This window comes from Choloepus didactylus, chromosome 13 (assembly GCF_015220235.1).
Source record: "Choloepus didactylus isolate mChoDid1 chromosome 13, mChoDid1.pri, whole genome shotgun sequence".
In the NCBI taxonomy this organism is placed as follows: Eukaryota; Metazoa; Chordata; class Mammalia; order Pilosa; family Megalonychidae; genus Choloepus; species Choloepus didactylus.
The window spans coordinates 35,235,901-35,260,012 of record NC_051319.1 but is presented as its reverse complement, the minus strand read 5'-3'; the positions used below and the strand labels follow the sequence as shown (position 1 = coordinate 35,260,012).

The 24,112-nt window shown below is 37.1% G+C and overlaps 1 protein-coding gene across 4 annotated transcripts in view; it reads right to left on the bottom strand.

The window, feature by feature from the left end:
- The window catches only part of LOC119507560 (leucyl and cystinyl aminopeptidase), a 130,677-nt gene that overhangs the window by 25,649 nt on the left and 80,916 nt on the right, over nt 1-24,112 (bottom strand). For all 4 annotated transcript variants that reach the window (XM_037800706.1, XM_037800708.1, XM_037800704.1 and 1 more), the window contains 5 exons: nt 20,518-20,649; nt 17,328-17,488; nt 17,010-17,098; nt 9,015-9,198; nt 7,725-7,881 (listed from right to left, as the gene is read on the bottom strand). In XM_037800706.1, the coding sequence (XP_037656634.1) occupies nt 7,725-7,881; nt 9,015-9,198; nt 17,010-17,098; nt 17,328-17,488; nt 20,518-20,649 (723 nt within the window). The remainder of the gene's footprint in view (nt 1-7,724; nt 7,882-9,014; nt 9,199-17,009; nt 17,099-17,327; nt 17,489-20,517; nt 20,650-24,112) is intronic.

Below are 24,112 nucleotides of genomic sequence, written 5' to 3'. Positions count from 1 at the left end.
CTTTCCTTTTTCAGAGGTTTTTGATTACTGATTCAATCTTCCTACTAGCAACTGGTTTGTGGATCTCTTTCTTCTTGAATCACTCTAGGTAATTTGGGTGCTTCTAAGAATTGTCCATTTCATCTACGATATCTAATTTATTGGTGTACAATTGTTCATAATATCCTCTTACAGTACTTTTTATTTCAGCAGTGTCAATAGTAATGTCCACCTTTTCATTTCATTTTGTATTTGTATCCTCTCTTTTTTTTTCTTTCTTAGTCTAGCTAAAGGTTTGTCAATTTTACTGATTTCTTTTAAAAAAAAAAAACCACTCTTGAGTTTGTTGATTCTATTGTCTTTTTGTTTTCTATTTCATTTATCTCTGCACTAATTTTTGTTATTTCCTCCTTTTGCTCAATTTGTGTTTAGTCTCCTCTTCTTTTTCTAATGCTTCCACTTTTGACATAAGGTCACTGATTTGAAGCTTTTCTTCTTTATTAATGTAAGCAGTTAGAGCTATAAATTTCCCTCTCAGCATGGTCTTCACTGCATCCAATAAGTTTTGAATGTTGTATTTTAATTTTCATTCCTCTCAAGATATATTTCCTAATTTCGCTTGTGATTTTCTTTTTAACCCATTGGTTGTTTAAGAGTATGTTGTTTAATTTCCATGTCTGTGAATTTTTCATTTCTCACTCCATTACTGATTTCTAGCTTCATTCCATTGAGGCTGGAGAATATATATTGTATGCTTTCAATATTTTTTAATTTATTGAGACTTGTTTTGTGATCTAATGTATGGCATATCCTGGAGGACCATTATGTACACTCGAGGAGAATATATATTCTGCTTTCAATGGGTGAAGTGTTCTATATATGTCTGTTAGGTGTAGTTGGTTTACAGTATCGTTCAAGTCTTTGTACTAACTTATTGATCTTCTGACTAGATGTTCTATCCATTATTGAAAGTGGTGTATTAAAGTTTCCTACTATTAATGTAGAACTGTCAATTTTTCCCTTAAAATATGCCCGTATTTGCTTCATCTATTTTGGAAATCTGCAGTTAGGTGCATGTTCCAGTTTGCTAGAGCTGCCGTCATGCAAAATACCAGAAATGGATCAGCTTTTATAAAGGGGATTTATTTGGGTACAAATTTAAAGTGCTAAGGCCATAGAAGTGTCCAAACTAAGGCATCAAGAAGATACCTTCACTAAAGAACAGCTGATGGCGCCCAGAACTGTTAGTTTGGAAGGCATGTGGCTGATGTCTGCTGGTCCTTTGCTCCTGGGTTGTTTCAAAATGGTTTTCTCCAAAATGTCTCTGAGTTTCTCTGTTAGCTTAGCACCTCCAAGAATCTCTCAGCATCAGCAAGCACCTGGGGCTATGTCAGTTCTTAGCTTCTCTCTTAAATACTCCAGTAAACTAATCAAGACCCTACCTGAATGGGCAGGGCCACATCTCCACAGAAATAATCTAATCAAAAGTATCACCCACAGTTGTGTGAGTGACATCTCCATGGAAACACTCAATCAAAAGTTTCCACCCTAATCAAAAGACTAATAAATCTGCCCATACTCTTATTACATTAAAGAACATGGCTTTTTGGGGGACATTATATATCCAAACCAGCAAGGTGGATATATATTTGTAACTGTTAAATCTTCTTGTTGAATTGTCCCCTTTATCAGTGTGATGGTCTTTGTCACTTGTAACTGCTTTTGACTTAAAGTCTATTTTACCTGATATTAGTATAGGTACCCCAGCTTTCTTTTGCGTACAATTGTATGATGTATTTTTTTCCATCTTTGCACTTTAAACCTACTTATGTCTTTGAAATTCAGGTAAGTCTCTTATAAACAGCATACAGTTGGGTCATGCTTATTTATCCATTCTGCTAATCTCTGTCATCTAACTGCAGAGTTTAATCCAGTACACTTAAAATGATGGATTTTCTTCTGCCATTTTGCTATTTAATTTTTGCAAATGTTATACCTTTTTTGAGTCTCAGTACTTCTGTTAATGTCTATTTTCATATTTATTTGCTTTTTCATATCATATCATATTGAGTTCCTTCTCATTTCCTTCAGCATATATTTTTTATATTTTTCTTTGTGATTACCATGGGGCTAAAATTTAACATCTTAAATACATGAAAATCATTTTAAATTTGATAACAGCTTAACTTCAATAGCATACACATACACTGTTCCTAAACCCCTAGTATGCCCGCACCTCTTTTGGGTACTTATTACATATTATATCTTTGCACATTGTATGTACAAAACTGTAGATTCATCATTACTGCTGAAGCATCTGCATTTTAGCACCTGTAAAAAGAAATGGAATTACATACCAAAAACATAAAATACAATAGAACCAGCATTTATAATTACCCAAATGGGTACCTTACCAAAGGTCTGTCTTTTTTATTTTTGCTAGTGTCCTTTCCTTTGATGAGAAATCAGCACTCAATGTAATTGGGACTCCCTGGTACATAACACGTTGCTCTTCTCTTACAGCTTTCAGAACCCTCTCCTTGTCCTTTACATTCAACAGTTTGATCAGTATGTGATTGAACATATTCAAGTTTCTCCTGTTTGGTGTACTCTTGGCTTATTGAACGTGCATATTCATGTGATTTGTCAAGTTTGGGAAGTTTCTGTTAATGTTCCTTTGAATAGTCTTTCTGCTCTTTTCTCTCCCTCTTCTCCCTCTGGGACTCCCATAATGCATATTTTGGTATGCCTGATGGTCTCCCAAAGGTCTTTTAGGCTCATTTTTTTCTTTTTTTAATTTTTTCTTTCTGCTCCTTAGACTGACTCATTTCAATTGTCTTGTCTTGGAGTTTACTCTTCTTTCTTCTGCCACTTGTACTCCGTTGAAACCCTCCTGGGAATTTTTCATTTCAGATATTGTGGTCTTTAACTCCAGTAGTTCTTCTTTGTTCCTTTTAAAAATGTATATCTCTTTATTGACATTCTCATATTGTTCATTCAATGTTTTCCTGATTTCCTTTAGTTCTTTCTCTGTATTTTCCTTCATCTCCTTGAGCACACTGAAGATCATCTTTCTAAAAGTCTTTGGTATGTTTTGGGGATTTTTATCCTCTTCCTTTGGATGGGCCATCATTTCCTCTTTCTTTTTTGCCTTGTGTTCTTTTGTTGCACACTGTACATTTGAATATTTTAAAATGTTGTGCTGGTTTGGATATATCATATTCCCTCAAAAGCCATATTCTTTAATGCAATCTTGTAGGGGGCAGACTTATTAATCTTTCTGATTAGGGTGTGACCTCTTGATTGTTTCTGCGGAGATGTGACTCACCCAAGTGTGGGTAATACCTTTGATTAGACTATTTCCATGGAGGTGTTACCCCGCCCATTCAGTGTGGGTCTTAATTAAATCACTGGAGTCATATAAGAGCACCCAGACAGAAGGAGCTCACTGCTATAGCTGAGAGAGACATTTTGGAGATGGCTGTTGAAACCAGCCCTTTGCTGACACTTTGGAGACTCAAGCCCAGGGTTTGCTCCAGAGAAGCTGAGAGAGGAAAAAACGCCCCAAGAGCAACATTTTGGAGAACGCCATTTTGAAACACAACCTGGGAGCAAAGGAAGAAGATGCCAGCCACGTGCCTTCCCAGCCAACAGAGGTGTTCCAGATGCCATCAGCTGTTCTTCAGTGAAGGCACCCTATTGCTGATGGCTTAGTGTGGATACTTTTACGGCCTTAGGACTATAATTCTGTAACCAAATAAAACCCCCTTTATAAAAGTCAATCCATTATCTGGTATTTTGCATAACGGCAGCATTAGCAAACCAGAACAAATGTTAACTCTGGGATTTAATTCCTGCGCTGTCTTTTCTTGAGTTTGTATCCAGTTAGTCATATGACAGACTGCCCAGAGCTAATAAAACCAAACAAAGCAATGCAAAAACCTCCTTTCATAGACTTTGCAAATTGGGTTTGCATTGGCTGGTGTGCTCCTTCAGGGTCAGCCCTCCTATCAAGAAGATAAGCCTAAGACAAATGCAAAATGCAGGGTTCTGTCTTTTCTGGGCCTGTTTTGTCCTAGGTGGCTTGTGCTTGCTAGTGGCCTTAGGAGTTTCCTGCTCTACTCCCCAGGAAACAGGCTTTCTCCCTTTCCCTTGTGCTCCAGAGCAGGACTGAAAGCAGGTAAGCCTTTGCCCCAGGCAGTCCCGACTTAATTGTTTCTTATATTGCTTTCATTGTCTCAGGTTGCTTTTGAGACAAATTCTGGGAGGGAGGGAGAATCAGAGAGGAGTCTCCCAGGTCAATCTTTCCCAGCTGGAAGGAGGCTGGAGACCCACAAAGAAAGTGCCAGCTGGCTCTACAATGTCTTCGGAAGGGATAAGGGAGGAGCTAGCATGGGTGCCAGGAACTTCTCTTACGGCTCTCTGAAGCACTGTTTTCTTGATTTGGCACTTGCTCAGTAAATCCAGCCCTAAAACTTTTCTGTAGTCTGAGGAAGGGTGCAGTTTTTTCCTGGGGCGGGCTGGGACAATGGCTGCCCTCAGAGTCCAGCACCCCACCAGTACGAAGTAGCTAACCAAAAGCAGTTATCAGCTATCGTACTGCAGAACTCTAGTCTAGATCCTACCTTAGCACAGGAAAGCTGTGCCGGGGCTGGGGTTGAGTACCTCATTCTGCCTGCCCTGAGCCTGAGGGATGCCAATGGTAGCTGCTGCGCAGAGTGTAATTTACCAGTCTCTTCCTCCTGCTCTTCCCTGAATGCTATAAAGTGTTCTACTAGTCTCCAGAGTTTCAAAACAGCTGATTCTGACAATTCCTGTCTATTATTCTGCCTTCTCTTAAAGTATATTCATTCTCAACAATATCCTTCTCTAATGAAAAAAAAAGTGAATATGTACTAACAAATTTTATTTACTGCTACCCTAAATGATCTGTTACAGCACTAGTCACTTCCAATGTAATTCTATAATTAAAAAAAATATGTATATATACTATAGTACAATGGTGTTGGGTTAACTGGATACCCATATTGAAAAAAAATGATGTACTTCACATCTTCCACAAAAATCCATTCCAGATGGATCATATGTCTAAACGTGAAAGGCAAAATAATGATGTTTTCAGGAGAAAACACAGGAGAATATCTTAGGGTAGGCAAAAATTTGATAAACTAGATTACATTAAAATTAAGAGTTTATGTTAATCAAAAAACACATTGAGAGAGTGAAAGGCAAGCCAGAGAGGGAGAATATATTTGGAAATACACATGATCAACAAAAGACTCAAATCTAGAATATATAAAGAACTCTTACAAATCAATTTTTAAAATGCAGAAAATCCAACAGAAAAATAAGCACTTCACAAAGAGAACACCCAAATGACCAATAAACATATGAGAAGGAAATCATCTTCACTGGTCATTAGAGAAATGCAAATTAGAGCCAAAATTGCAATACCACTCACCATGCACCTATCAGAATGGCTAAAATGATAAAGATTTACTATTAATACTAAGTGTTGACTTCTTTCATGATTGTAACAAATACACCACAATAACGCAAGGCAATAATAATAATAATAAGGGAACTCTGTATTTTATGCATTATTTTTCTGTAAACATACAACTCCTCTATTTAAAACAACAACTAAGTGTTTACAAGGATACGGAACAGCTAGAATTCTTGTACACTGCTGGTGGGGGCATAAATTGGCACAACTTTGAAAAAGTATCTGGCAGTTTGGTATTAACTATGTACACTTTATGACTTAGGAATTCCACTCCCAGGCATACACACCATGGAAATGCATATGGATGTTCTCCAAAAGACATGTATGAAAATATTCACAGCATTGCTATCTGTAATAGCCTCAAACTGCCGACAACTCAAATGTCCATCTACAGTAGCTGGCCTGGGTAACAAATGGCCAATTTCTTTACTATATTGGAAAGTCTACATTAGATTCTAAGTTAGCCCTGAAGAGACTGGTAAGTGGTAAGTTATTTGCATACTTCTTAGAAATGCACACAAATACTTTAAAAAATTACCATTACCATTTGGATTTAAATTAACTCTAATTAAATATTAAACTGGCAATTTCATTTTCAAAAGAACTATTTAAACCCTAAATAGATGGTCTACAAGCTTTTTAAGCTGTTTTACTTTAAAATCTCAGTTTTAAAAAGAAAAACAAAATGACAGCAAGAAAGAAACAGTTTTAATTTTTTCAACAAAAATGTATCCTTTGAAGGATGTTTTTGCTAGAACATAAATTAATTTAAAATATACCAACATAAACCAAAACGTAGGCTTTGGCATGAAACTAATCTGTTTTTGAATCTCAGCTTTATAATTTAGTAGGTAAGTGACTTTGAGGGAAGTTATTTAGTCTCATCATTTATCTAATGGGGTAGAAATATCTATCTCTTGGCAATGAGTGAGGATTAAGTCAGGAAATCTACATAAAGCACTGAGCATGGTGTCCAGAATACAATAAGCACTCAAATGTACTTGTTTCTGGTGTGTTTCATTCATCTATTTATTCAGTAAACATTTACTGAGTGTCACTATGGGCCAAGTCATGTTCTAGGTACTGGTTTTTATTAAGGCTGGTAGTTGAGGTTCTTATGACCTGGTTTTGACAATCTAAAATAGAACAACAACAAAAAAAAACAAAACAAAAAACAATCTTAACAATTAGAAGAGACCTCATAAATCATCTAACCCAGGCACTCTCACTTACGAGTCAGAATGGGGGAGGATACTTTGTGGTCAGATCAGAAACTTGCAGAGGAAGGGGAGGTGGGTGCTTTTCAAGCTCTGGATGGCCTGCCAGCCCTGCATTCTCTCCCCCCACTGAGAATCATGCATGTGATGAGAGAGCTCACCACAGGGGATGTGCAGTAGGACAGTAATAGAAGGTTGTTAAAAAATGATTTAATCCAAGTGAGGAAACCAAACCCCCCAAAACTAATTCTAATTCGTGGTCCAATACTTTCTTCCTTTTGCTGAGAGTTGCTTTTGCCTGGGCCCCTGGAAAACCTGACTAGTTTATAAAGAAAACTCTTGTCAGAATGTGCTGATTAAGAGAATTAGGTAAAAACAAAGAATTCATCACTCATTCCCAAGCTTTTAAGGATGCAGTCAACAGTTTAATATTGAAGGTGTCTAAAATAATGTCTGTTAAAATCATGAGATTGGTTTTAAGAAAGGTACAGCAGTCACCAATACCACGAGTTCTTTAGTGCTTTGCAGAGAAACTTACATCCACCAGCATCATTATGCATAAGTTAGGTACTAGTAAGGACTCCTAAAACAGATATTCTCAATACATACATACCTGTCATTTTATAATGATCACTGGGAAATTAATGGGGAGATACACTTTGCAAAAGAGCCCATTTCAAGCATCCATTGTATAAAATGTATATGTTATATGTATATGTTACCACAATAAAAATTAAAAAAGAAAAAAAATAGGATACGAACGGAGAAACTTTCTTTTCATATGACCGTATTTCGACAGCAGTGGCTAAAGTCTTTATTTTGATATTCAAAACTAAATCTTTATCAACTCATCATGGTAAACAATGACATTTTGATTCAAAGCAAAGATTCCATAACTAGGAAAGTAAAGAAAATTGAATTTGACTGGTTGCTTTTTCAGCCTATTATGGTTGAATGGAAGACTGTCAACAACAATGTAAACGTCAAGCAACGAAAAGAAGTTGGCAGAAAGGTAGACTTACCACCAGTCTTGAGGCCAGATCCATGTGGCCCAGTTTTTCAAGGAGGTTATATATGAGTTCCGTCTGGAACAGGGCTTCAGTGATGGGTGCAGTGTGGGTCTCATTTCCAAGATAATCAATCAAATCAAAGGCCCTCTGAAGAGGCACTTTACCTAGACTAAAAGGTAAAAGAACAGAAAAAGTTAAGTATGTGGAGACAGATAAACTACCTGCATGATAAGAGAGACACATTATGGCTAGACAGTGAGGTTTGAAGAGCTCAAATTAAAGCTCTGATTGGCATTCTGTAGAGCTAAACTAGGTTTCATTATCTTTGACTAAGTTCATGTGGCCCAAGGTCAAACACACATTTCAAGAGAAATAAAAACATAAACAATAGTTCAGTTTTTATTCCATCACCTCTAAATTGCTACTGACTCAGAAAAGTACTACAGTGTCTTAAGTAAGAAAAAATTCAGTACTAATTTTATTTATTTATTAATCACTTATATTTACTAGGGGTAAAGGGGTGACATAGAGACCATTTAAATAAAATAAAAATTTTATTTTTATTCATAGGTTGTATGAGAATTTGTTTGTCAAAGTTGTTACGGCAAGAGCCACTGTGAATTTATGATGAGTACATTTTAAAAATTAACCACTTTGTAGAAATCATAACAATAATGGCTGAGATGATAGAAGAAAGGAACTTCATAAAACATGAACCAAAATGGGAAGGGCAAGAGAGTTCAGAAGGAACACTTTCGAGTGTTCTTTGTGTCTTTAGGCACCCTAAAAATCTTAATTGGTAATCTTCCTATTCAGAAGTCAGTGCCATTCTTGACTTTGAGATTCTGTAAAGCATAGAGTGGTTGGGGAAGCAAGTACTACACAGATAGAGAGACTCTAGACACCAGAGATGTTCCTCAGAACAGTGGGTAAGCATTAAGTTTCACATTTAAACCAACTATTGCTTGGAAAAAATTCTCTCATGAAATAAAATGATGCCTAAACTCCTGTATCAATTTATTCAGCAAATTATGTATCCTGCTTGGTCATATCTACAGTCTTGAAATACTATTTAAAGCTTGTTTTATGTTATTTAGCTATTTGATATGTTTGTAACTAATGTCTCTAAATGGATTAAAAAGTCCTTGAAGGCAAGGAATACGCATTATATTTCCTCCATCTTCTAAAATGAGTTATACCTAACAGGTTCCATGTTAGTTTTTTTGAACTGTTTTTCTGAAATGTTCTTTTCCCAATAACACTTGTTAAAAAAATCAAATACCCAAACCAAGCATACTCTACCCTGCCAGTTCAAAGATGTTGTTGATGAGGTTGGCTCGGTCTTTGTCACTCAGAACAAAAGGATTTATTTTCAACTGTTTGATTAGTGCTTCCCAGTCCTCATCTGCATAGTGTACAATATAATAACCATTCATGTTCGTATTGACTTTGACCCACTGTACTTCTTCTGTAAGGTTGATGACACCTAATACAGATCAAAAAATAAGAAAGAGAGGGAGGACAGAAGGGAAGGGGAGAGAGAAGGAAGATAATAGTGCAAGAAAAAAATTTTAATGGATGCTTTGTTTCAAAGTTAATATAGTATATTTTTATATTTAATCATTTCTACTAAGAAACTAAATAACTGCAGTTATTTTCATGTTAAACATCACCACTCATTCACTTAACAATGAAATATTTACTGGGTATTATTAACTGTAGGCCAGGCACTAGAGATAAAATCTGCACAAGGAAAGTTATGTCTGCTCTCAGGGATCTTACAGTATAATGTAAGCAGTTAAGTACAGTATCACATAAGTGTTATGGATGAGAAAGGAAAATATGGGCCTCTTGGAAGAAATGGCATGTAAGTTGAAACCTAAGGATATGTAGGTGTTACCCAGGGTGAAGAGGGTGAATTAGGGCTCTACGTGCTCAAGGCCCAGGTAGGAAGTATTTATGGTGTCCATGCATTAAACTGGCTCTCAAGTTCATAACTGCTGGAGGGCAGTGGGTGAGGAGAGAAAGACAAAGTGGGTATAGGGTAGGCAACAGGAAAAGACAGTGGGAGAACTATATAAAAGGTGTTCCATCTCAGCCTTTGTCTTTTTTCTGTTAGCAAAGGAAGAACAAACAAAACTATTTAGAAAAGTTGCATAATTCAAAACTAGCAAAATAAACATTATGGCAGACTTAAAATCTCACTAAGCACAAATGAAAAATAATCAAGTTTTGTTAGAAATTTCTATGGAAAGATTTCAACTACAATAATATACAAATGATGAGACATTCAATAACTACTAAATAAATGTATGAATTTTAAAAAATTACTAATAAAGAAAAGGATGTGGATTTAATATAATTAGGAGTTGCTTCTTAGCATTTATTAGAATGCAAGTTCCATGAACTTACTGTTTTGTTCACTGCTAATTCCTCAGCCTGTAGAACAATAAACCTTGCATGTGGCACAAACAATATTTGTTGAGTTAATGAATGAATAAACAAATAATAACTAGTAGTGGTAAATAGTTTCAAATCAAATCAAAATAAGGCTTACAGACGTTTATGAAGTAAGTTCTTTTTTCAATTTTAAAGTAATGAATACTAATTTTTAAAAGTAACAGAGAAAGAAGAGTGCAGATAAAAAATAATCTAAATTCGTCTAATGATAGCATTTGGGATATCTTTCCTGCCAAATGTTTTCCTAAACGTGTTTTAATTAGAATATTTTATAAAGTGGATTGATATGCATTTATTTTTACTCTGCCTTTTTACTTATTGGACTTTTTCAATTTTTTCCACTGTCTGATTCATAAGCAGTGTTGAAATATCTGCATGATATTTCATTTCAAGACCTACCACACTTTAACCAATCTCCTATTTTGAAACATTTAGGCTGTTTCAAATTTTCACTATTATAATTCTGTAGTGAAGGTGTCTCTATACAAAATGCTTTAGAAACATATTTTAAAACTAAGGATTGTATACAAGTCAGTATGTGACACCTTGGTATTGACCAACTTCAAAAGCATGAATTCTAATTTATAGAATTCTCTTAATTATCTTATTTTTTCCTATTAATAAACAGAATATTTTTAAGATGGAAAAGGCTTACATTCTGATCATGTCTTAACAGACACATCAACTAATCAGTGTTTTTCATTAAAAATATTCCACACTAATTTCTGTTGTGGCTACTGCTGATACAGCAACAGACAGGAAAGATCAGTTAGATTAAATAGGGTGTATTACTTTTTCCAGAGCAGATACAGTTCTAAGGAATACTTGTAATGGCAACAGTAGCTGCTTCAAGTTGAAGCCATTTTTAACAAACCTATGACAAATAAAATTAACTTAATCATTAGCTAATCTGAAAATATCAACATTCTCCAGTTCACCGAACTCACTCTCCTATAGAGCTTTTAACAAGAAAGGACTTTGGGAAGAAGGAATACAGGACCCCAAATCTCTCTTGCCTGAAAAAGGAGACAAGGAATGAAAAGTATGGCAATTGATTCACTGGATTGATATGGGAAAATACTGAAATAACAGAGTACTCTGGCTGATAAGCAACTTGCCAGGTTGTAAACCTAGCCAAGTCCAGATGGTACAGAGGAGGAATGCAGCTAGGAATGTACTTGAAATGATTACTGGCATCCAGGTGACAGAATACAAAGCAGTGCAGCCAAAAACACACACAGAGAGAAGCGTTATCATTTAAAGAATCAACACATTGGTGTTAGTTTCTTTCAGGTCTTCTGAATGATCCAGAATAGAGGGCCTTAAACCATAGGTGTTCAAAAATAATTGCTTTGCACACAAGAGAGGTAACTACACCCTGCAGCTCAAATGTGAATGAGGCTGCTTTCATGTTTTTAATATATTACAATATTTAACAGATCAACAATTCAATTTTCAGTCCATTGAGTAGTTAAAAATAAAAAAGTGAGCAACTCCAATCTTAAATGGCAGAAATTCAGATGAAGTAATCTAATAGTGCTTTTTAAAAAACCATTTGTCAATGAGTTATGAAAACCAACTTTTGTTTTATAAAGAAACAAAAAACATATTTTTACTAAAGCATTACAAAATTTCCTGTCCACTTTGCTCCAGAGAGCTAGCTTGATACCTGCAGTTGAATTACTTCCCCTTGTTTTCAAAAGCATTCCTTTCTCTAATAACCATTTCTTTCTCCTTTATTTTATTAAGTGGGAAATAAGGCAAGAACTGAGAATGGTACATGATAAATATTTTAATTACACGCCCTTCCTTATTTTCCAACTGTCTTTCACTCCAACATGTCTTTTGGTTTCAGAAGAATATTTCTGGCACAGTGATACCCATTCAGAAACATGAGTGTTTCAAGTTAGATTTCATATAAAAATTTCCTATAGTGAAAAAGCTTGGACCCGAATAAGATTTGGATAAGAGGGAGAGGGAGAAAGGGAAAGTAAACAACTTTTTAAAAATATAATTTCCTCAATATGTAGTCTGAAAAAATGTGCTCTTTATCCCTTCTTATGTATAACAAATATTAACTGTTCAAAATTCATGTTATGTGGGTATATAAAACTGCAAAAACTTCTGACACCAACTGCAAATTACTGCAGTAACTTCAAACACTTTCAACAGCAACTCAATTCAGAATCTCCCTGGAGTTAGGCTAGACTCCACAGGTTAAGGGCAATCCTCCACCAGACTGCCCTTCAGACACCAGCCACAAGCTTAGCGTCCCAGGCCACTGGCAATTTTGACCAACTGGCTACAAATTCGGAGGTTTCCACCAACCCCTTTGGTTCAGTAATCTGCTAATTTGCTATAATGACTCACAGAACTCAGGATTATAGTTTTATTACAGCGACAAGGATACAAATAAGAAGCCAAAAATATAGACACATAGGGTGAGGTCTGGAAGGGTCTAGAATGCAAGCTTCCAAGTTTCCCGTTCAGTCAATGGAATCAGAATGTTACCCTCCCAGTACATGCATGTATGAGAATTGGGGGGGGGGGGGGGTGTGTGTGTGAGAGGGGGGCTGCTCTATTGTGTAGTCACGATTTTCATTATATAGGCCCTCCTGGTTGAACTCAATCTCCAGGCCTCCTCCCCTCCTGGAGGCTGGGGAGGTTGGGCTGATTTGGTGCAGCTCAAAGCCCAACTCTCCCTCCTCACCTGATTGGTTTTTCTGGTGAGGTCAGCCCCTCTACTCTAAGACTATCAGGGTGGTGGCCCCACTCAGTAATCTCATTAGCGTATCAACTACCAGATAGCGTCCAGGGCCACTATGAATAACAAAAATAGGAAACTCCAAAGATTTAGAGGTTATACCGGAGAGCCAGGACAAAGGCCAGACTCTTTTTGGAGGCCAAATTTCCTTACTATGCAGGGGAAAAAGTGACAAAGATACCGACCAGAAGTAACTCCTGTGTATGATTGAACTAACGGACTAAACAGCAACCCTGGAATTAGAACACATAAAAATATACAACAGGTTTAACAAACCACCAAGATAATAACACTGTACTAAAGTCATTTGGCATAAAATAAGCCTGAAGTCATCTGCTCTGCTCCACTTCTTTCGAGAATAGAAAAACCGAAAATGCAATTAAAATAAGAGTGATTCACACTGGAGCATTAGGAACCAAGAAGACCCAACCATCCTCAGGGTCAAACATTTCTTGGGAGGGCAGAACATGTTCAGTGTGGACTCTAAAAACATGAAGTGACAGGAATTAAAACAGTAACAGCAGCAAAGGTAATGACACAAATAAGAGGCCCAGTCCCAGCTCTGGATTAAACCAATTACATTATATAATATTTTTTATATTTCACTTTACTAAGAATCTTTTAAACAAAGGGAACAAAAGATATCATTTCATAAGACTTTAAATGCTCTTTTCCCAGAACTTTTTATAGTGAGATCTGAAATTGAATCACTTCATGCAGACTAAAATTTATTCATTCAAATGTGTGTATCCCTATTCAGTGCTAAAGTTACAAAAGTGATTCATAGTTATGATCTTTACACTCAATGGATGATACATTGAATGGAAGATAGATATAAGTGAAACATTACTTATTATTATGACCGGGGAAGGAGAAAATGCTATTAAAACAAAGTAGGGCATCCATTGAGGCTTGGGGTGAGGAAAGGCTTCCTGGAGCAAGATAGGAATAGGCTGAGATCTAAAGGATGAACAGGAATAAACCAAGGAAGTGGAACGCAGGGGTGTTCTTCTACAAGCAGAAACAGTAAATGTAAAGGCCCAGAGACGAGGCATGTTTGAGTTGCTGAAAGAATATTTGTGCAGCTGATACACAGAGTGCCAGATAAGGGCTTAGAAAGAAAAGGCTATAGCAGAAAAATATGAGCTAGTCTACAGGGTATGAATCTCAAAGAGTTTAACAAGCTAACATATAGAATGAGCTAAAGGGATTAAAAAAGCAGAACTCATGATCCGATTATTTCTAATACCATCAGAAATAATACATTATCAGGAGATTTGCAAAATTTTCTTTTTGGTCCCTTTTGAATGTTTCAGCCATGTTTTAGGTTATTTGTCCTCTCTTAGGCCAGTGATGATCCTTCAGGGACCCAATTAAAGCTTTAGATTTTGTTTTTATCAAAGAAGGCAGCACTTTGTACTTCCATCTATGCCATATTACCAAAAGATGTGATAACATCAACTCCTCTTCCTAGGGTTTTAAAATAATGAGATTATTGTAGTCGTAACACTCCACTCTGGGAAACTGACATGCTCATATATTTAAGGTGCTATAAGCAATTGTTACAACAGAATAGCAAATTAATAATATATATCAAAGCACAAAAGGTAACAGTAATTTTATTCTGGAGAAGCATTGTTAAGAAAAAAATTCATATACTGGAGACACCTTTAAGATCCCAAATTTTTATTGAGGCATTTTGTATAAAGACAAATGGGGAATCAAGTGTCTAACAGTAAGGGAAAGGTTAAGGGTAAAAAAAAAAAAAAAAAAAAAAAAAGATTGGAAAGAAATAATCATGGGAGTCGTTTGTTAACAAACAGTATGATAAGATTTATTTCTTCTCTGATTTCCAAATTTTATGTAATGTGGGTGTGCCGGTTTGGATGCATTATGTCCCCCAAAATGCCATGTTCTTTAATGAAATCTTGTGGAGGTAGATGCATTAGTGTTGATTAGGTTAGAATCTTTGGATTAGGTTGTTTCCATGGAGATGTGACCCCCCCCCAACTGTGGGTGAGACCTCTGATTAGATTATTTCCATGGAGGTGTGGCCCCGCCCATTCAGTGTGGGTCTTGATTTAATCATTGGAGTCCCACATAAGGGCTCAGACAAAACGAGCTCACTGTTGCAGCTTAGAGAGTCATTTTGGAGATGGCTGTTGAAAGCAGACTTTTACTAACTTTGGAGATACTAGCCCATAGAAGCTAAGCCCAGAGACATTTTGGAGAATGCCATTTTGAAATGCAACCTGGTAGCAAGCAGATGCCAGCTGCATGCCTTCAGAGCTAACAGAGGTTTTTCCAGATGCCAATGGCCTTTCTCCAGTGAAGGTATACTCATATTTATGCCTTGGTATGGACACTTTTATGGCTGTAGAACTGTAAATTTGTAACTTCATAAATCCCCTTTATAAAAGCCATTCCATTTCTGGTATTTCACATAATGGCATCATTAGCAAACCCAAACAGTGGATATAATATGGTTAAAGATTTTCTTTCAAAAACAACATTAATCATGATAGCTAGCACTTATACAGCACTTAACACTTACATGCCAGGAATTTTATATAAATTAACTCATTTAATCCTCACAACATACTATAAAGAAAGTACAGTTACAACCTCCATTCCTTAGCTGAGGGAATGAGGCTCAGAAAACATTCAACTGATAAATGGAGGAGCCAAGAATCGAACCAGTCAGTCTGTCGCCAAAAGTCTATCCCCTTAAACACTAAGCTACACTCCCTTCTCAAAAATATAGGCTTGAATACCAGATCCAAATTCAAACAAGAAAATTTTCCCTTTTCTATATATCTCTAAAGCACCATTAATGGTCTCTACAGAACCCAAGAGCCTTCCATTCTTTCAGGATGTAAATTAAGAGGATGTATGGTGTGGTATTCATGGTGGTATTTAACAAGTGGTCAAAATCTACATTTCAATTGCTTTTTATAGACTCCCTGTGGGTCAAGTGATTCCATCTTTACATTTTATTTCTCCTCTTCCTTTTTGTTAGCATCATTTCTTGTCCCATTTTCTTATTACCAAAGAACATATATTATGTCTGCAGGATATTTTATAATTATTATTTACTACATAAATCTAGTTCATGAATCTGAACTTTTATTATGCATAAGAAGCACCTAGCATGTTTTTTTAATTAAAATTTTTTTGAAAGTTTCATTCATATACCATACATTCCATCCAAAGTTTACAATCAATGGCTCTCAGTATAATCACAGAGCTGTGCTTTCATCACCACAATCAATTTTAGAACACTTTTATAGCTCCAAAAGGAAAAACCCCATGTCCCTATGCCCCTCTATTATTGACCCTTAGCCTTGGCATGGTACCTTTGCTACAACTGATGGAAGAACATTAAGATATTACTGTTAACTATAGTTTATAGTTTGCATTAGGTGCATTGTTTTCCATATACCACCTATTACCAACACCTTGTAGTTGTGACATACATTTGTCCTAATTCATGGAAGAACATTCTCGCATTTGTACTGTTAACTGCCATCATCCACAACAGGTTTCACTATGTTATACAGTCCCTTGTTTGATCTTCTAGCTTTCCCTCCAGTGATGTACATGACTCTAAACTTCCCCTTTCAACCACAATCAAACACATGATTCAGCTCTGTTACTTACACACATGATAATGAACTACCATCATAGGGTGCTTTTTAAAATGCAGTTGCCCCAGCCTACTCCTAGAAGGTAGTCAGCAGAGAATATTTTAAGAAATTGCTCTACTTCTATTTCTCACTTTGTACACAAAATATATATTAGGATATAAGAATTCAACATTTATTATTTTCTACCAGGGCTGCCAGCACATTGCCTGCAACACTTCGTATTTTATTTCACATGACTAAAGAAAGACTAATTTTGTGTATGATAGAATTAATCACACTTTGGTCACATCTTGCATATGTGCACCACCTTAGAAAGTGTGCACGCTGGAAAGTGTGGTTTCCTTTTTGGTCCCTTGGTCAGACTTTTTTATTTTTAATTCACTGTTTCCAATCTCTTATTAGTAAAGTGTTAATTACAGTCAATACCTGATTTCTTGTCCAGTAATGATACCAATGGATATTTTGAATAATTTTTTCCGTAAGTGATATAGGACAATGGAATGTGCCACAGATAGCTGTAAAAAGAAAATATTGTAAGAAAGAGTATTACTCATTCCAGTGCTTTGCCAGTGACAAATGATTTCTAGGGTCTTTTTTTTTTTGAGAAGGGGTGAAATTTTTAAGCTATTATCATAAAGGAATAAACCTACTATGCTTCATAAGAACCTATGATCACAAAATAGTAAAATTACCTTCAACCAGAGGGTTTAAAAGAGACCATGCGGAGAGAAAGACGGCATGTACCTTATATCTGAAGGCTGAATTTCAGGTTTTATATTTAATAAGAATCTCTCTTGTTGTACAAAAAGTTCCTTTCCTTTTCTTTGAACAGTCACTAAAGGAAATCCTTTCTGCAGGGTCCAGGTTTTCATCATTTTCTTTACATCTAGTGTTTTGTTTGTGACCTATAAAGAAAGAATAAATTGTGCATAAAGATAAAAATTAATTTCAAAACTTTAATTTAGTTTCTATCCTTCCCTCTTTTCCTAGCATATTCTATGAAGATTACATTTAGTATTAATATAAAGCGAAGGCATGAATGCTCTGAGTTGAATCTACATTTCTAATCTAGGTAAACATTACAGGCACTTTGCTAAAAGTAAAGTAACCTGGAACAGAGCTAAGTGATAACTAAAGGGAGTGAGAGAAACACTATCATGGGTTGAATTGTGTCCCCCATTCCCAAGTCCTACTTCCCAAGACCTCAGAATGGGATCTTATTTGGAAAAAGGATTGCTAAAAATGGAATTAGGCAAGTTAAAATGAAGCTGTACTGCAGTAGAGTGAGTCCTTAATTCAATATGGCTCAATGTCCTTATAAGAGGAAATCTGGACACAGAAAGACAGAGGGGAGAACACCAGGTGACAACTGAGGCAGAGAATGCCATGGATTGCTGGCAAGCCACCACCAGAAACCAGGAAGAGATGCTTAGAACAGATTATTTCCTATGGATATAAGGGCAGTATGGCCCTGCCAACACCTTGGTTCTGGATTTCTAGCTTCCAGAACCATGCAACAATAAATTTCTGTTGTTTTAAGCTATCCAGGTTGTAGTACTTTGTTATGGCAGATCTAGGAAACTAAGACAGTAAGCCATCTGCCAGTTTATTCTTAGTCCTATGGCAACGCCAAAACAGATGTCAAAATACCTGGAGACAGCCATCAAAAGTACATTCATCCTCTTCATTTACAGGAGGTTGAGGGCCAGAGAAGATAAACATCTTTCCCCAAGGCCAATGATGCCAGCGTATCCCCTGCACTGAACCCTAAGTCCTCTGATTCCAAGACAGTACTTAAGGACTATAACCACCTGCCAATTACAGTCCCAGTCTGTCTGCATCCCAATTCCAAATTTCCAGGAGGAATTCTGCAGCATTGCAAAGCTCCAGGGAGCACCATTCACATAGAACATGGAAATGCCATGGTTCCAAGTTTCATAGTATGCACACGGTTTCAGAGGCCACCTCAGAGGTAAGTAGCACATTTCAGAGAAGGTGGTACAGAGTTAAGTCAGTACCCCAAAAGGTGTGTCTACTCAAGTTATCTCGGTAAGTCACTAAATTTCTTGGACATTCAGTTCCTTCATCATTTTAGCAGTTCTAAAATATGGTCTCAAAATTCTTTGACACTCCTCCCTCTGAGGGGTAGAGGTCTTTGTTCCCTCTCCTTGTATCTTGGCTTTGTGAAAGCATGACCAATGGAATATAGCGCAAATGCTACTATGCCAGTTTCTGGACTCACGTCTCAAAAAACTGGAAGTTTTGACTTCATGTTTCTTGGGATGTTCACTCTTGGGACCCAGTCACCATGCTGTGAGGAAACACAAGCAGCCCCAGGAGAAGCCCAAGTGGACAGCCAGTGGCACCTTGCTAGCCATGTGAATAAGCTAGCTTGGCAGTTCATCCTCCAGCCCCTAGTCAAGTTTTCTCAGCTTATCCCTCATGGAGCAGAGATGAGCCTTCCCCATGGAGCCCTTTCAAAGTTGCAAACCCATGAGCTAAGTAAATAAGTGTTGCTTTCAGCCACTAAGTTTTGGAGCAGACTGTTATGCAGCAACAGGTAACCAGGAACAGTCACATTTTCAGCCTTCCTCATTAAAGCACTATGGCAATCTAGGAAAAGCAAAAGCTTTTTAAAGTTCAAGTCAGCTTTATTTTTTATTATTCCAGGGTAAACAGGCAGCAAAGCCATGGTTATCCCAGCCAAGTCAACAGCTGTTCTGTGTTCAGGAGAAAGGAGATGGGTGCTGTGCTGGTTTGGATCTGTTATGTATCGCAGAAAAGACTATGTTCTTTTAATCCATTCTTGTGGGGGCAGACCCACTGTGGGTGGAACCTTCTTATTAGGTATTTCCATAGAGATGTGGCCCCACCCATTCCAGGTTGGTCCTATTCCCCTTGCTGGAGTCCTCTATGCGGATAAAAGGCAGAGGCATTTTGGAGAGAACTCAGAGAAGCTAAGATATATAATCCAGAGTTTGCCCCTGACAGAAGCTAAGACAGAAGCTCAGAGACATTTTGGAGAAAGCCACGGAAACCAGAAGCTAAACCCAGGAGAGGACCAGCAGACTCTAGCCATGTGCCTTCCTAAGTGACAGAGGAACCCCGGACCCCAGATGCCATCGGCCTTTCTTCAGAGAAGGTATCGTCCTGTTGCTGCCTTAATTGGGCGATTTTCATGGCCTTACAACTGTAAGTCTGTGAGCTAATAAACCCCCATTGTAAAAGTCAGTCAATTTCTGGCATATTGCCTTCTGGCAGCTTCAGTAAACTAGAACAGGTGCTAAAGGCAGAAACCAGAAGAGCCAGGATGGAAGGGGGGAGACGTGAAGGAGGACAGAATGCCTATACTTTATCAAGCCTCAGGGTTAAAGGTGACCCTGTGAGGTTGTCTGAAATCTTTCCTCCAGACAGATACATGAAGAATATTGATTTTATTTTAAAGGTTCTATGAGGAAACAAATGTCAATGCCCAATAGTAAGTTTAAGTTATTCTGTATTCTGTCAGAAAATTATAAATGAAGTTCCTCAGGTTTCCTATTGACACAAATCCTTGGATTATGTTGTCAGATAAACTAGGGAACAAAAGGAGAAAGTCTAAAGGGGAAACAACTTAGGAGCACTGGCTGGAGAGGAACAGACAAAGAGACAGCCTGAAGAATGGAGCAGGAGCCAGGGGTGGTGGGAAGGCAAATTTACCAGGCACCTGCATATGCCAGTATATCCTTGGCCGCAATAACTCCGGCCCAGAGGATGTTTCCAAAAGTCTCAATTCAGTGCTCTTTTCAGATATATTAAATACTAAGCTCCATCTCCCACTCTATTAAATAATTATCCTTGGTACCACAGATATGTACATATTTGATAAAAATATAAATAAAATAACTTCTCTCTTCTTACTTTAAGAACTAGGTAAAATATCCAGGTTGCTTACCTCATTAAAACTATCCCACAAATCATCACTTTGAATGGATGCATAACTATGATTATGCAGGTAAAGAACAATAGCATGTTGAAACACATCTTCACTAAGATAAGTTTTCAGCATCAACAAGAGGGAAGCTCCCTATTTCAAAAACAAAAAAAAGGCAAGAAAAGGGATGAATATAACACCATAGGTAACAGAACCAAGAATCTAAAATTCAAAATTTAATCATTTTAAGTTGAAACTTTCATATGTAGAACCTTGTTACAACACACTATTATTTAGCCTCATATAACCAGATGTGGACCGTGTGCTTACATTGCCTTAAAATTATTTTAAGGGATTTGAAAAAGAATTAATGATGTAGATCCCCACAAGCACTAATTCTATCATGAGCTATTTTGTGTGGCCTTTCAGCATACTCACTGTTCCAATGTTACTTATCTATGCCTTTGAAAGCTAAGTGTTTATAAAAATATTTTAAATAGGAAAACATATACCAAATTTTCTGTGGCATCCCCACTGACATTCTCAATGCTTAAAAGTACTAATTGAATTCATCAGTATAGTGCTAGAAACACAATAAAATTAGCAAAAAAGTCTGTTTGCTAGGTAGTATATTCATTTCAATGTTAGTACATTATGTTGCTGAAGTAACCAGGGTTTCTCTTCTTCCTGCAGAGTCACTTCAAATATGTTTCTTAATAATGAATGTATAGGGCAGCAAACATACATTGATATTGCAGAATCAGGTATGGAACTATTAAGTCTACACTTTATATTCACTCGTACACATCATCACTGCCAATCCTGAAACAACTGTTTCCTCTCTGAAGACTTCCCTGATGGAAAATAGAAATCATATTTCTCTATCTTCAGCAGCACTTTATATCACTTCTTGCATCTGTTATATAGATGTACTTTCCTCTTCTAGACTGTATGCTAGCTGAGGAAAAAATTGAAAAGCTCAACTCCCAAAATTAGACACATTAAGCACTCAAGTAATTTTTTAGTGAATTTCAATTCTGATAAAAATGCCACAATGTTAAGTCATCAAGATTATCAGATACATATAACTGAATTTAATACCTATTATTCTCATTTTTAGATCACACTTCATAGGTACTTTTTCTACAAACTGTTTTATAAATTGTTCCAAACAGTCCCTATTTTCCCCTGCATCACCAACTTTCCCTGTCTACTGTAACATTCCCATCAACAAACAAAAATGATGTAAAATTCCTCATTTTAAACAAATAAAAGATGCACCATCCCTTAAATCCATGCCTTCTACAGTTACCACTCTATTTCTTGTTCCCCTTTTATAGTAAAACTCCTCAAAAGAATTGTCTGCATTTGCTATCTCCATTTGCTCTTCTTCCATTTCTTTGGAGTCTACTTCTAACCATCACTCTTATTGGAAATGCTCCTATCAAGGTCACTGATGACCTTCATGGTACCAAACCAGTATCAATTTCCAAGCTCCCCTGACCAACCTATTAGTAGCATTTCAAATGACTGATTACCTCCTCCTCCATGAAAGTCTTTCTTCATTTGGCCTCAGGACACCACTTTTGATTCTTGGTATCACTGGGCATCCCTCTCAGTCTGTTTTGCTGGATCTTCCTCATCTTCCCAATAACTAACTTTTGGTATTCCCTAGCATTTGATCCTCAGACATTTTCATATCTCTATTTACATTAACTTTCTAGTTGACCTCATCAACTCTAAAGGTTTAAATGACTCAAATTTATGTATCTAACCAGACTACTCCCCTGAATTCCAGGCTCAAATTCCAGACTGCCTGTTTGGTATCTCCACTTGGATATCTAACGTGCATCTCAAACTTACTCAAAAATTGAAGTTTTGCTTTTCTTCCTGCCCCAAATCTTGTCCCCCAGCAATCTTTTCCATTTAAGCAAATGACAACTCCATTTTTCAAGTTCAGGCGACAATTCTGAAGTCATCCTTGACTCCTCTTGCCCATCTACATCTAATCCATTAGCAAACTTTTGTTCAATCAATCTTTAAAATACATTCAAATCCAACCATAGCTTAGCACGTTCACTACTAGCACCCTAGCCCAGGCCACCATAATCTCTCCATTGGTCTAGTGCAACAGCCTACTAACTAGTCATCCTGACTCCATGTGCTGTCAAAGGCTAGAGCAATCTGTATAAAAACAACTCTTACCATGACATTTCCCTGATCGAATGGCTTAGAATAAAATCAAGGTTCTTATCATGGCCTATAAGATCTTACAATGATCTGGTCCCCTATAAACTCTCCAACTTCATCTACTACTTCATACTACTACTGTCCCCACTGCTTACTCCACTCCACATTGGCTCTTTGCTGGTGTTTGAAGAGATGAAATATGTGGTAGTTTGAAGCTGTATGCACCCCAAAAAACATGTTCTTAAATATAATCCATTCCTGTGGGTGTAAACCCATTGTAAGAAAGATCTTTTGATGAGGCTACTTTAGTTAAGGTGCGACCTACCTTGTTCACGATAGGATTTTATCCTATTACTGGAGTCCTTTATAAACAGAATAAATAGAGAGAACAACAGACAAGCAAGCAGCTGAAATCAAAGAAGAAGAGAAGGTAGAGACCAGCAGACACTGCCATGTGCCTTGCTATGTGGCAGAGGAGCCGAAGATCACTGATAGATGGTCTTTGAGAAGAAAGCATCACCCTGATTTGGACATTTTCTTGGGCTCAAAATGTAAGCTAATAAATTCCCACTGTTTAAGTCAACCCATTCCATGGTATCTGCTTTAAGCGGCCTAAGAACTGAAATAACAAGCAATCTCTTATCTCAATCTGTATTGGGGGTCCCCAAGACCAGCCCCAAGTTTGATGATTCACTAGGAGGACTCATTGGGCATAGTGTATAGTCATAGTCACTGCTATGATTTACTATGGTAAAAGGATACAAAGCCAAATCAGCAAAGAGCATGGGTACATGGAGTCTTCAAAGGCCAAAGGAAACCAGCCACAAGTTTCCAGGTGTCCTTTCCCAGTGGAGTCACAGAAGATGCACTTAATCCTCCCAGCAACGAGCTATGACATGTCTGAAATGTTGTCTACCAAGGAAGTTCACCTAAGGATTTTATTGTGGGCTAGCCACATAAGTAGTCTCTGTCTACCACATAACAAAATTCCAGATTTTCAGAAAGAAAGCAGGTATTCAGCATAAACTACATGGTTTGTACAAACAGTGCAGACACAGAGAGCCGTTTTTATCAGGGAATGGTGGGAACACTCCCCAAATCCAAGAAGCCAGCCAAGGGCCAACTTTGCCAGCAGGCCTGCTATATTAACTTTTTTCTGCACACAAGCCCTTTACAAGTGGTTATTTCCTTTGCCTGGAACATTCTGCCCTCAGAAATCCACATGCCTCATTTTCCCTCGTAACCTTCAGGTGGCTGTTCAGATGGCACTTTATCAGTGGTCTTACCCAACCAATAAAACAGCCTTTTCTTTGTCACTTTCATTTTCCTTATCATGCTTTACTAGCACTTATCACCTGACACAATACTATTTGTTTAATGTCTGTCTCTGTCTCCGATCCCTGAAATGGAAGCTCTACAGTATAAG